The 15,143-nt window shown below is 31.2% G+C and overlaps 1 protein-coding gene across 1 annotated transcript in view; it reads right to left on the bottom strand.

Moving 5' to 3' along the window:
- LOC143044490 (zinc finger ZZ-type and EF-hand domain-containing protein 1-like) overlaps nucleotides 1-15,143 on the bottom strand; it is a 115,303-nt gene that overhangs the window by 13,100 nt on the left and 87,060 nt on the right. The window contains exons 63-68 of the mRNA XM_076216536.1: nucleotides 13,460-13,744; nucleotides 10,622-10,722; nucleotides 9,821-9,877; nucleotides 9,221-9,331; nucleotides 4,334-4,685; nucleotides 2,066-2,277 (exon numbers count right to left, since the gene is read on the bottom strand). Of these exons, the coding sequence (XP_076072651.1) occupies nucleotides 2,066-2,277; nucleotides 4,334-4,685; nucleotides 9,221-9,331; nucleotides 9,821-9,877; nucleotides 10,622-10,722; nucleotides 13,460-13,744 (1,118 nt within the window). The remainder of the gene's footprint in view (nucleotides 1-2,065; nucleotides 2,278-4,333; nucleotides 4,686-9,220; nucleotides 9,332-9,820; nucleotides 9,878-10,621; nucleotides 10,723-13,459; nucleotides 13,745-15,143) is intronic.

Below are 15,143 nucleotides of genomic sequence, written 5' to 3'. Positions count from 1 at the left end.
GATTGGATCTTAATCCAACCACTATATATCACAACCAGACAACATGATTTGATTGGATCTTAACCCAACCACTATATATCACAACCAGACAACATGGTTTGATTGGATCTTAACCCAACCACTATATATCACAACCAGACAACATGATTTGATTGGATCTTAATCCAACCACTATATATCACAACCAGACAACATGATTTGATTGGATCTTAACCCAACCACTATATATCACAACCAGACAACATGATTTGATTGGATCTTAACCCAACCACTATATATCACAACCAGACAACATGATTTGATTGGATCTTAACCCAACCACTATATATCACAACCAGACAACATGATTTGATTGGATCTTAATCCAACCACTATATATCACAACCAGACAACATGATTTGATTGGATCTTAATCCAACCACTATATATCACAACCAGACAACATGATTTGATTGGATCTTAATCCAACCACTATATATCACAACCAGACAACATGATTTGATTGGATCTTAACCCAACCACTATATATCACAACCAGACAACATGATTTGATTGGATCTTAATCCAACCACTATATATCACAACCAGACAACATGATTTGATTGGATCTTAACCCAACCACTATATATCACAACCAGACAACATGGTTTAACATACTCAAACAGCTGATATTTAGTAACACAGCCCTAGATAAAACAGAATGAACCATTAACAAGATTTTTTTTTCATGTATGATTTTAATTGTAAATGGTAACCTTGCACAAAATATGGATTATTTAATTTTTTATTTTTTTTCAAATATGTAATTATTGCTTAAGAAAGACCTTAGTGCCAAGATTGTGGAATAAATATAGGTCAAGGTGACCAAATTTTTGAATGGTCATTTTTTTCTAACAAAAATGTGTGCAGTGACAAAATATGGTGAACCTGTATTACTAGAGAACAGATTTAAATACGATAAAATTACAGTGAGTTGACTGTTAGTGTTGCTCTCCACCAATTGCAACTCATTCAAAATTTTGACCAAATTGCAATTTGTTTTATAAAATCAAATTGTTCAACTGGTCAGAAATTTGAACCAACTGCTGTAGAAAACCACAGCCAAGTCATGAAAATGCAAGGTGATAAAATAAAACATACTTACAATCCTATAAGACTTTAACTCCACTTTAATGATGTTGTGACAAAATTAGTTTATCAGTTTGTATAGTTATATTATATTCATTTCCATGCTGAAGGGGAACTGTTTATTTTGAATTGCTATTAAATTTTCCAAACTAAGCTTTCATATAGTTTTTCTTTCTAAAAGTATTCTATATTTATAAGAATCAGACATTATGTGAATTAAAACATTTCATATTCAGTAAAATATGTTTAAAATTGCAATATATGTTTGTAGGAAGTTTCCATGGGGGAGATAATAACTTTTCTTTCAAAAAGTCTTTATTCAAAAGAATAATATTTTAGGTTATCTCCCCTGAAAATTTATCAATAGCATATTGTTATTTCACACATATTTTACTGAATATATGGTTTTTTATTAAAAATGATATCTGATTCTTATAAATATAGAATACTTTTAGAAAGAAAAACTATATGAAAGCTTAGTTTGGACAATTTTATAGCAATTCAAAATAAACAGTTCCTCTTCAGCATGGAAATGACTATAATATAACTATACAAACTGATAAACTAATTTTGTCACAACATCATTAAAGTGGAGTTAAAGTCTTATAGGATTGTAAGTAAATTTTATTTTATCACCTTGCACTTTCACATTTTGACTGAACAATTTGTTCAATATTCTGACCAGTTGAACAATTTGGTTTAATAAAACAAATTGCAATTTGGTCAAAATTTTGAACGAGTTGCAATTGGTGGAGAGCAACACTAACAGTCAACTCACTGTAACAAGATATCAAAGAAACAGCACTGGTCTAGTTCATTACCCTTTTTCAAAGTTGCTTGACCTTTAAAAATTAGTCAAAGCAAACAGAAAGCATTACCATTTATCTAAAATTATAAAAAAAGAAAAAAGAATACTATTAGGAGGAAGTTCACTTACTTGCTATCAAAAGATATTTGTAATTTGGATGCTCCTGGGATTTGTATGGCTTCCTTCAAATCCTTGACACAATCTTTATTCTGTTTATAGTCATCTGTGTTTAACTGTTTGATTAAGGATGACATTGTGATCTCCTCCATGAACTGGGCAGCCGTACATGCAATAGGGATCAGGCTCTCTTTGTCACTGTACTTAATCACTTTCTGTACAACCTGTTAATCATAAACTGTACTGATGTACAATTGTTCAATATCCATCAACTTTACCAACAAGTAAAATACAAAGCACATATTGCGTAAATTTTACCGAGGCCATCACAATTTGGTTGACTGTTACGAAATAACCGTTTCACAGATGAAATAGAATATATTACTTATATCGTAACTACAATCACCTTTCCTTTTCATGAATATGACCTATCGAATTAGACTATTTACCCAGTTTATAATAACATATAGCAACACCACAGGAGCCACATGATCTGCTTACCCTTTCAGAGTACCTGAGATCACCCCCAATTTTGGTGGGGTTCATATTGCTTAGTTTTCATTTTTCTATGTTGTGTATTGTGTTCTATTATTTGTCTTTTTTTTTAGCCATGGCGTTGTCAGTTTATTTTTGATCTATGAGTTTGACTGTCACTCTGGTATCTTTCGTCCCTCTTGTATATCTGTGTATACTTCTGACACAAGACTCTCTTTCTAAGTTTACTTAAAACATTTCTGTGCAACCTATATAAACAGGCTATAAAATGTATTGTACGTTATTATTACACTTATAGAAACAATTTGTATGATTTCAGATACTGATTTTTAATGGTACTTCAAAAGAGTACTGTGGAATCATTTATTTTCGTGGATATTTATTTTCGTGGATAGAGAAAAACTTGCTATTTTTTAATATATTTAATTTCATGGTTTTGCCAAGGTCTGCATAAATGTCTATAGAAATTTTACAATCGACATCCACAAAAATTGGTATTCAACGAATAATGATGAATCAACTAAACTGTGTATTAATCATTATTTTCGTTGGATACTACTGTGCCTAACCGATCACCTTTGGGGTATTATAATACCTACAGTGTTACCTGGATAAAAAATTGTCAACACAACTTGTCCATTTAAATTGTATGATAGGTATTGTGAGAGCTCATCAACAGGTGGTCATTTAACATCCCAGTGAAAAAAAATCACTAAAAGGTAAAATTTAAATGACTGATAGCTAGCTTGCTTTCCTCATGTATCATGACCAATGTCCTGAATAGACTATTCTATTTAGAGATGGGACATTTTAAGCCATTTCTTTTTGTGTCTCTTTACAGTGAAGATGGAAATTCAAGCAGTGAATTTAGTTTATAAAAAATGGAGAAATATGTTTGCTTCATGGTGTTTTAATGTGGGATATATTTTAAGTTTCTGATTCCTGATATGGAATTAAAGTGTTTGTGAAATGGATTTTTTTGGATAGCCCATCTAATTGTGAATTATTCTACAAGATGAATTATGTGTGGCTTGGTGTTTTCTAATGGGATATATTTTCATGTTATATTTAATATGATTCCTGAAATGGAATAGTATAGTGATGCTAAGTTTCATTTAATATTCAGGATCTTCTTCAATTGGAATTACTGTGAAAAAATTATTTTCAATATATCAAAAAAAGTACAAATGGCTTAGTGAATAGAAGTTTCAGTGCTTTATTCTTCATTATGAAAGTGGGATTTACCAGCAACGATTTATTTGTGATTGTTAGCAAAACAAAAATTTTACAATAATTATCTTTATTAGTAAGAACAATTTGTGTATTAAATGTAAAATGTCCCAGACCTAAATAGAATAGTCCATTCAGGACATTGGACATGAGGAAAGCAAGCTAGCTATCAGTCATTTAAATTAACTCTGTCAATTTAAACAACCAGGTAAATCTACAGGTAGTTAAATGACCACCTGTTGATTATAGCTCTCACAATACCTATTGTATAATTTAAATGGACAAATTGTTTTGACAATTTTTTATCCAGGTAACACTGTAGGTATTATAATACCCCAAAGGTGATCGGTTAGGCACAGTAATTTTTCGTGGATTTCTTGGGTGAAGGTGTACCACAAATTTAAATGTTCAACTTATAACAAATTTTCTACAGAAATGTATGCAGACTTTGCCAAAACTAAGAATTTAAATATGCAAGAATATGTAAGTTTTCCTAACTCCAGGAAAATTAATACCCACGAAAATAAATGAGTAAAGTTTTAGAACTAAACCTACAGTCTGGAATACATCTTTAGTTTCTGATCTGTTTAGTAAGTCCAGGATACATGGGATATCATGGACTTGTTTGCATCCCAATAATTCTGCTGTAATGGCGGGAGCAGATTCTGGCCAGTGTGCCAAGAGCTTTCTCAAAACTTGTCTGGCATACAACACAGCCATTGCCATGTTGACTTTGTACAGGTATTCTCTAGAGCTAGATTTTCCTTGTTTTTCCAATTCCTTTTTGAGAAGTTCAGCACTCCTGCTACGTTTTTGTTTCTGTATGTCATCTTCCACATCATTATCTGGTGTGTTCATAAGTTTGGTGTCTTCAGAACTTGCTTCTTCTTTTGCCTTCTCTGGGATTCTACAACAGGTAAAATTACAACGTTGATAAAACTTTTATACATTATCTATGCTAACACAGTATTTACTTAGACAATTGTGACCTCCTTGTCAGAACAGAATGAACTTTAGAAAAAGATTTTAAAATTTTAAAATAATTATTTTTGGATACAAAATATTATTCATAAATTAAACTTTTTTTGAGAGCAGCAAATAAGCTAAAGAAGGACACAAAAAAAAACAGTTTTCTAACATAGTATTCAAAAATCATTTACTGTGCATGGAGATATATTGCATTTGTGATTTTGTTTTCACAGACATTTTCTGAATTGTTTGCCTTGAGAGGCAGCCAAATCAGAAAATTGTCCCAGAGTGTAACAGTAACAGTCTCAAAATGATGATGGACATGAAACTTTAAGTTGATTTTTTATATATCTCTAAATTGGTCTTTTTCAAGAAGTAATAATTTTCTAATTTCTTGATAACTTTATTCTCAGAACAAATTTGATAAATAGTCTATAATTGATAAGTATATATGTAATACCTATTCCTATTCAGACGTAACTGGTCAATAACTGTAATAAACATAAGTACACTAATAATGATTGAGTGTATGGCATTTAAATGAAGAAATTTAGGGCCATATTTAATAGAAATTTTACACTTGTTGAATTTAATCTACATAAGAAACTACAATCCTTTTAAAAAAAATAAATATATAAGGTAACTTTAATAACCTATAGAAATGTGCCATAAATTTAGGACATTAAGGTCACTGACCACTGTTTTTAAACATATATTAATTTACTTTAAAGCTATGGTTCAGTAATTTAATAATTCTTTTAATACATGAAGGTTTAACTCTTATTATTACCTATGCTTCATGTGAACAAAAGGTGAAGGGATCTAAATCATATCAGAATTTGACATTTTTCAAAATTCCAAGATGGCTGTTGCAGAGCCCATACAGACAGCCCAGATTCCAGTAGGATGTCAGCTGTGTGAGAGAGGAGATCAAATCCAGTGGAAATGTTTGGACTGTTCATTGTTGTTGTGTACTAAATGTAAAGACAAGGTCCATCTAAAGTTTAAAAATGCCAAGGACCATAAAATTATTGACATTAAGAAAGTAGGTCAGCCAGAAACAGAGACTTTTACCTTTGATTTTCAAGATAATAAATGTGAAGAACACATAGGACAGGCTTGTTGCTTGTATTGTAAGACTTGTGAACAATTTATCTGTCTGACATGCCTCACTCAAGTACATATAGGCCATGATGTGATTGAAGGGGAAGAATACAAAGCTGAAATGAAATATGATTTAGACATTCAGATGGAGGGTGAAAACCAACTGAGAACATTATCCCATTCAAAAGCTGTCCCACGAAAATTACTGGAATTTCCTCACAGAGCTGGATCAGAAAACTGTGACAAGATAGAACAACAGAAAAATACCATAAAACCCTCCATGCAATGTACTACAGACATGGAACATGCAATGTCTACTGTAGCAAATCCGAATAATTTGTTGTGGATTAAACAGGGTTATCAAACGGTGAAACATGTGACACTTTCAGGGGAGGTCATTTCAGAATATACCGTCCATACATGTAATATGACAGTTACCTCATCAAAAAGATAGTTCTCTATAGTTTCAGCTCAAGGTCCAAGAATAACTGACCTTAAAAAACATAGAACAAACAAACAGATTTTAAACACAATGAAGCACCATTTTAAACATCATCAGAAATAAAGAAAACTTGTAGTTGGAGCCAAGTGACCAGGACCATCTATTCTATTGAAAGGTGTACATTGAAAGTGATATTTAAAATAGATACATTCTCAATGGATATGTACATAAAAATCAAAACAAAGCATTGATTATATTTCCCTTGGAAAATACCATATATCACGCTTGCCCACATGCAAAGGGTTGTACTATCAGAGCATGTATTAATTTCTACAACAGACCAAAAGAATCTATACAAGATTTTCCTTTAAGATTAGCTTTGAGCTTGTGACTGCAATTTTTTCTTATCAAGGAGCCTAGAATCAGTAAAGTCAAATTTGCGGGGTAGGCATGGTATAGTTCTGAAATATTTATTCTAGTACATCAATTTAACTTTTGTAACAAGGACTGTACCTCACTGTTCTATTTTGGAAAAATATTTCAATTTACTTACATGGATATTTATTCAGACTATAAATTATGGATGACAAATTATTGTTCAAATGTTGTGATTTAGTGAAATGGATATATACTATTCAATAAAACATCATTTAGGAAGATGTTAACACTAATATGTCTGTTTCAAACAAGAAAGTAGCCCTAATTTGTTACTCACGAGTCAGAATAAAATTTGACAATATCCAATTAATTATAGGAGTGCAATACATGGTGTGAAAGAAAGTTTTAAATCACCTATTTTTTTTCTCAGTTTATCATTTTAGAACTGTACATGGACATTCATATTTATATTCACACACAAGTATGAACAAGAATTAGGAAGGTATTGCATAAACAATATTATATGTCTCCTACTGGAAAGGACATTAGATAATTAGGAAGATATTTCATATACAATATTATATGTCTCCTACTGGAAAGGATATTAGATGAGTTTACATTTATAAGAAAATATCATTCAATTTAGAAGGTGAATTTTAAATTCATCTTGGGAAAATTCTATTCAGAGGTACTTGAGAATTTCCATTTTATCAATTATATATTTAGAAAATTGAAATATAAGAGTTATTTTCAATAACTACCAGTAACCCAATCCCCTAGGAATCACATATTTTCAAGTAAAACTGTTTATTTTCCAGAAATTTTCTACGTCTTATGGCCACAACTAGAAGAGAATTAAAGTTCATCTTAAACTTCTTACCATTTTACTATGCATCAAATATTGATAGTACACTGTTTATAACAAAGTTTCCACTAAAACATTGACAACTGATTCAATAATCAAATGGGGAAAACTTGTATTTTCAAGCTGTTGTATTGTCCCAGACCTAGAATTTTCAAATAATTGTTCAACAGTTCAGGAACTATAAAATTATTTGTAGCTTCTTATGACAAAAGACCAATGATTCAGGTTTTACAGCAAACGATATTAGGACTATCAGTGATATTTAGAAGTATCAAACACCTTTCTTATTCATAAATAACACACAATATATATGCATCATGCTATATGAGAATTTGCATTCACAAAAAGTTATTTCTAAATAATTGAGTCATTAAACACTTCCATCATCAGCCACCTTAAATTTAAGTTCTCTAGGATATAATGGTGCCAAGTCCTCACTTAAAGATGTACTTAGGTGAGGGTTTGTGAAATTCAAAAAATCAAGAATTTAAAATTGACACTGTTACTCAGAAGAGCATTACTGAAGGAACAAATTAAGCTAAAAATATTGAGAGGTCATGGAGCTCCTTTCGAGATAAAACGATTTTTAAAATGTGGCGGGGAAAAGGCTGACTCAGACTTTTTCCTTATTTTTGCATTGGTATTAATTTTGGTCTCAAATCAAATGAAAGAAAATAAAAAATCTGCTTAAATTTTGGCAAATGACCCTTTATGAGCTATTTTAAAAGTCTTATATGAAAAAAATAAATGGGTGTTTAATATGGGGCAAAATATTTTACATTGTATTGAGGTGCTCCTGAATTGGAGGAAGATTCTAAAAACAGAACTTTACAGAAACAATGAAAACTGACGTTTCTCTCCCCAATCTCATGTATCCCCATTGACATTGTTTACTGCGAAAGTTGACCTACAAATTATCTGATTATAGCGTCAGATTAAAGCATTGCATGTTGGTGTGTGAATCATCTACACTACAGCAAACATCATTAGGTTTACATTTAACAAATACAGATTTTTAATTAGTATACAAATACTGTGAATGATTTTTATAATGAATAAAGGATATCCCTGTGTAGTGTGGCATTCCAACAATGACGTCACTAGGTTAGATATATTTAGAATATTTCGTAATACTGATTTTTCCGGACTGTAAAAGAAACGTATATAGTGTAAGGGAAAGCTCAATATATGATAATTTCACGAGAAACAGAACGGAAATGTGTAAAAAATGTATTTAAAGTCAATCTGTTCTCCTTGTAATCAATTTCAGTATGACATTTTGAGGGGGTTTCCAAACTATCAAAACAAAATGATTGATGTGAGGGAATGACACTCTGGCCAACCCCATTAGGGAATTGACGGCTTGAAGCCGTCTTTCCCCAAAAACTACACTGGTTATATAGAAGTTTGACGAACAATAATTTTGATCATTAAGAAGCTTGATATTGCCTTAACAACACAAATTAATTAAAACGTTTAGCTGATTTTACAGAGTTATCTCCCTGTAGTGTTAGGTACCACCTTAAATGTGAGTTTTTGGCTCATTTCACCAAAACAAGGTCTTAATAGTGGGTGGGTCTACAGGTCAAGTTTAAAGCATGGATCACAAGCGATTACAAAAGTGAACAATGACCTTTAAAGATTCTGTGCTTAAATTTGTGAAATGAATAAAAGATAGACTTACTTATTCTGTGACTGTATGACTTGGTGATAGTAGATGCCTGTATCTATTAGTTTCTCAGAGTCAGTAGGTATTACTGGTGCTTCTTGTGTAGATGCAGTCAGACGTCCTCCCCTGAAACATAAATTGAGTATACTTATTCATGAGGTGGTTGACCAATGGACAACAAGGAATCTGATGTACAGTAGTTGTCGTTTATTTATGTAATATGTACGTGTTTCTCGTTTCTCGTTTTGTTTATATAGATTAGACCGTTGGTTTTCCCGTTTGAATGGTTTTACACTAGTAATTTTGGGGCCCTTTATAGCTTGTTGTTCGGTGTGAGCTAAGGCTCCGTGTTGAAGGCCGTACTTTAACCTATAATGGTTTACTTTTTGAATTGTTGTTTGTATGGAGAGTTGTCTCATTGGCACTCACACCACATCTTCCTATATCTATCATTTATCAATGCAGCTAAAAATGGAAATGACTGGCACATATTTGTTGCTTTAGCCTTAATCATTTAGAGTCTTAATTTTCTGATATTTTTAAATAAAATAAAGTTATAATAATTATATATTGTTACATTTTATAGTTTCCAAACATTTACAAATCTCTACTTACCATTTGAGTGCCATCTTCATAATCTCATCCTTTGTCTGCAATGCTGAACTTTCCAGACTGGAAAACAAAGAGAATTTTCATAAAACCAGTTGTTCAATAAAGTTAACTCGATCTATGACATATATCATCACAGGGAAAGTGTAAATTGGATCATATTGTGTGTAATGAGTTTTGGCATTGAACATACAAAAATTATTAGTTAAGTATAGTTTAAACATATTTTTTTTATAGTGGATTGTGAAACAAGTTTTGCAACTTATATTAATCCCTTTCCACTTTGCGGTTGCGAGTGCTGCCTTGTAGTGGCATCAGCCTGCTCTTTTTCGAAATCTAAAAGGGTGTCTTTAACGTGCAAGATCTAGAGATATGACTCTTTCTTAACACAGGTCACCGAATTATGTCCCTTCTGACGGACTATCATCGTTTCCTCAAGGCCATACTCGCAAGGGAGAGCCCCTGAAATTTTCATCCTGGACCGGGAATCGCACCAGGAACCTTTGTGTTAGTAGTCCCATGTACTAACCACTACACCACGGCTCAGAAATTATTAAATCAAAACATGAAAATTGTATAAAATAATTTACCATAGAATTATCAATTACCATATTCAGAAGCTTTAGGTATAACCAATTTAATGTGAATGTTGACCATAAAAACTAGTTAAAACTCTGTTTAATTCGATGGCAGATATATGAATGTGACACTAATCAGAATAGTAAAAAGAAAAGGCACAACTTTAAAAATTGGGTGACAGATACAACATTATGAATAAGACAGATAGTAGAATTTTGTAACACTTACTTTTCTATGAGTGCTTTATAACACTCTGAAGTATTTTTATCATTCATATCATATATAGCTCTGAGTACATCTAATGGAACTTTACAATCACCATGGAAAAACTGAAATATACAAATGATAGCTGAACTAATGAATACAGATATCAGAACCATATTATAAAAATTGACTATATGCTAAGTGATAAAATGATATTGATGTGGTTCAAAACACTTTACAAATCAAAGTGATGGAAATCACTCATGGAAAAATTAGGAGAGTAGTTTGAATAATTTCATATTATAGAATGGTGGGGGGAAATGAACATTAATAAAGCACTATTGCTGAAAATCACATTAACAGCAGGTCTTTAGAAGGAAAAGTGCTTTTCCAGTATAAGAATGAAATGAGCTCAAATTAAATAATATGGGTCTCTTAATTTGCACAATTTCATTTAAACTGCAGTTAATATCTTATCCAAATAATGTTGCCTGTTCTGAACATGTTTCAAAAAAACATAAAATTGCAAATCAAAATTTCGTCTAATAAATGTTACCAACTATCTTTGTAAGACATAAAATCTAGACCAACAGCTAAGAACTTTAAAGTGTCAACAAACATAATCTAAAAATGTTGTTTTGGGGCATTTTTTAAGTTGAAACAGAGGTTATATGGCATTATATGAAGATTAAAAGTTTTACAGTGCCTTTTGATCAATTTTTTAAAGTATTTTTCAACACAGGGCATTGAAAATGTACTTTTTCAACGTAAACAAATTAAACTTATTTTACTGAAATGTGGATTCTTTCTTGATTGCAAAAATATATATTCACTTCTAATAAAAATTCAAATGACTAAAATAGACATAATGATTGATGGGGAATAAACTAATAAACAATGGTTTGTTAAAATTAAAAGTTTTAAAATTTTAAAACTGTTTCAAGCCAATTCCTGATAAAAAAAAAGTGAACTAATCTAAATTGTTGATTATTTACAGATGGTTATTGGAAATTTATCAAGTAAATGATAGGCCATACTTAGATCTTGTTAATCCATTAATCATTTATCTTTCAAATATAATTTACAGAATCACTTAATGTAATGTAGATCAAAAGTAGTAGGCAATAAATAAATCTATCATCCTTATATATATCAAACATCTAATATATACATTTGTGTATAAAATTATGAGGTCAAATATTTGTATATTAATATCTATTGTATATTGCAGGGTCTGTATAATTATGTAAGACTGAGGTTGATAAGTTAAATGTGGTCAATTTGATTAACAGTTTAGGAGGTGGGGCATTGTAATAAAAGGGCTACCTTGTCTCTGATTGTTTAGTGATAATGACAGTTGTCAATCATACTAGTATTGTATCACTACCCAATTACCTAATCAAAATGTTTTTAAAAAAATCCTGCACATCAACACACATTAATGACATACATTCTTGAATGAACTGCTCCAATAATATACCCATTTTTTCAGTTAAGATGTGTACCGGTATTATGCGCACATACAAGAGAACAATAGGGAACTATATTTCAGTGTGAATACATTTACTAACAGTAGCTAACCCGTGAAAAATTTAGAAAGCAAGAACTGATTTACTAGGTGCAAGTGGCATGCAGATTTTGTATCTGTTATACCAAGCCAAAAGTTTGCCTGTTTTGGCATTCATAATACCTTCATATATAATAGACTGAAGTTTATGTCTGTGTCATTTTGTTCTCTTGTGGACAGTTGTCTTATTGGCAATCAATCATACCACATCTTCTTTTTTATATAAGTAACTAAATTGTTTAAGATATTTAATTTAAGAAATTTAAAGAAGCTGAAAAGCTACTTTGGATACAACACTTTCCCTGTTCATCCTGTAGATTTTAAATTAGACAAAATAACTTGATGAATGCATGTTGATCTCTACTTGGCTTTGGTTTTTTTTCTGTCTTTGGGTCACTGTGTCCTGTTTAATCAATATTTGAACAACAAAACAACAATTTTTTTTTACACAGCATGTAACTGTAAATTCAGATATTATTGCATGCATTTATTATTGCAATTTTGACTTTTAAGACTAATATGCAAAGTTATTTTTAACGATGTTAAAGTCATAAGAAACCTCAAATTAAAAAAAATAATGCATATGTTTTTTTATAAGTCAATGGATAGTTTTCATTATAAAACTTATGTACATATACTTTTTTCTAAAGAAAATTCTTTAATTTGTTCATATTTAGAAGAAGTTTACTTTATTTCAATTGCTTCCTTCCAGGGTTATCCTTCCAGGAAGCAATTCCCCGACATATTTTCCGTATGCAAAGTGACCTCAGTGTGACCCATCTCGAAAAATCCAGTGATCGCAATATGCATGGATGTCCTTAAAATAAACTATTATCTGATTGAACATGTTAAACACGTGCTCAATATCCATGCTTTTTGTTGATTGTTGACAAGCAGGTGACAATTGTTAAACTTTGGCTTAAAAACACGAACTTTAAGTACCTGCCATATTTTCACAATAACACTGACTGTTTGAAAAAAAAATTGACTATTATACGAAATTATTGCGAAATAAAAAATGATAAAATCGTGCACAGAAGACTAAGTTTATGATGTTTGTATGCATTGGTTCAAGAATTGGAATAACATTATTTTTCACCTGTCACTCGTTTCATATGACTTTAAGATAAATCCTATTTAATGCATTATGACATATAAAAAATTTCAAAATAAGATTTTAAATCATTTCGATTATAACTACACGTATGTCACATTTTTTGCAATAATAAAAACATCCCAATAATTTCTGAATTTACAGTAAACGAAACTACTATTAATACTTATTGAACTCTAACCTTAAACATTCCCTTTGTATCATCATCTGCGTCAGGAAATATACTATTGACATCATCATTCTCTGTGTCATCTGCTACATTCTCATCATCATCAGATGACGAAGGAGAAGATGATATTGAAGATGAAGATGTAGACAGCAGACTTTCTTTGTCATCTCCTGATTTTTTATCCTTGGATTTCATCTGTTTTAATGAGACAATAGAAGGGGGTTCTGGGAATGAAGGGTGTCTTCCTTTCTTTGAACTCGAGTTCACACCATCTGTATACAACATCAGAGACAGAACCTGAAATTAAGGTGATATATTTTACATGTTCACACCATCTGTATACAACATCAGGGACAGAACCTGAAATTAAGGTCATATATTTTACATGTTCACACCATCTGTATACAACATCAGGGACAGAACCTGAAATTAAGGTCATATATTTTACATGTTCACACCATCTGTATACAACATCAGGGACAGAACCTGAAATTAAGGTGATATATTTTACATGTTCACACCATCTGTATACAACATCAGGGACAGAACCTGAAATTAAGGTGATATATTTCACATGTTCACACCATCTTTTACATGTTCACACCATCTGTACACAACATCAGGGACAGAACCTGAAATTAAGGTGATATATTTTACATGTTCACACCATCTGTATACAACATCAGGGACAGAACCTGAAATTAAGGTCATATATTTTACATGTTCACACCATCTGTATACAACATCAGGGACAGAACCTGAAATTAAGGTGATATATTTTACATGTTCACACCATCTGTATACAACATCAGGGACAGAACCTGAAATTAAGGTGATATATTTCACATGTTCACACCATCTTTTACATGTTCACACCATCTGTACACAACATCAGGGACAGAACCTGAAATTAAGGTGATATATTTTACATGTTCACACCATCTGTATACAACATCAGGGACAGAACCTGAAATTAAGGGGATATATTTTACATGTTCACACCATCTGTATACAACATCAGGGACAGAACCTGAAATTAAGGGGATATATTTTACATGTTCACACCATCTGTATACAACATCAGGGACAGAACCTGAAATTAAGGGGATATATTTTACATGTTCACACCATCTGTATACAACATCAGGGACAGAACCTGAAATTAAGGGGATATATTTTAAATGTTACAAAACATATATGATTATATACTGGCTTTACTAGCTCTCAAAAATTAATATCCATTCATTTGATGTGTTTGAGCTTTTGATTTTGTCCTTTCGTTTGATGTGTTTGAGCTTTTGAATTGTCAATTGATTAAGGACTTTCGGTTTTGAATTTTCCTCAGAGTTCAGTATTTTTGTGATTTACTTTTATTAGATAAAAATAAATTTCAAAACTAATCACATATTTTTCAGCTGAAATTGTATGAAATCACACAAATTTAATCCTAGGAACTAAAAAATTTCTCCCCAATATGAAAGTTGACATTTTGTCCTTAAAATATGAATAGGTAGCATTTCTTTAGTAGTTTCTTCAAATTAAGGTGGTACCCAACACTTTCACTAAAATTAATTTGGCTCGATTTATTTTCATAAAATTTGAACAATGTATTTACTTTGATCCTCAAACAAAAACATAAAAATTTCAAAAATTTTGAACCAACCGTTTTGTCAGAAAAATTACACTGGTTACATAG

This window comes from Mytilus galloprovincialis, chromosome 9, assembly GCF_965363235.1.
Source record: "Mytilus galloprovincialis chromosome 9, xbMytGall1.hap1.1, whole genome shotgun sequence".
Classification (NCBI taxonomy): domain Eukaryota; kingdom Metazoa; phylum Mollusca; class Bivalvia; order Mytilida; family Mytilidae; genus Mytilus; species Mytilus galloprovincialis.
The sequence above is the reverse complement of the archived record's forward strand: the minus strand, read 5'-3'. Positions and strand labels throughout refer to the sequence as shown.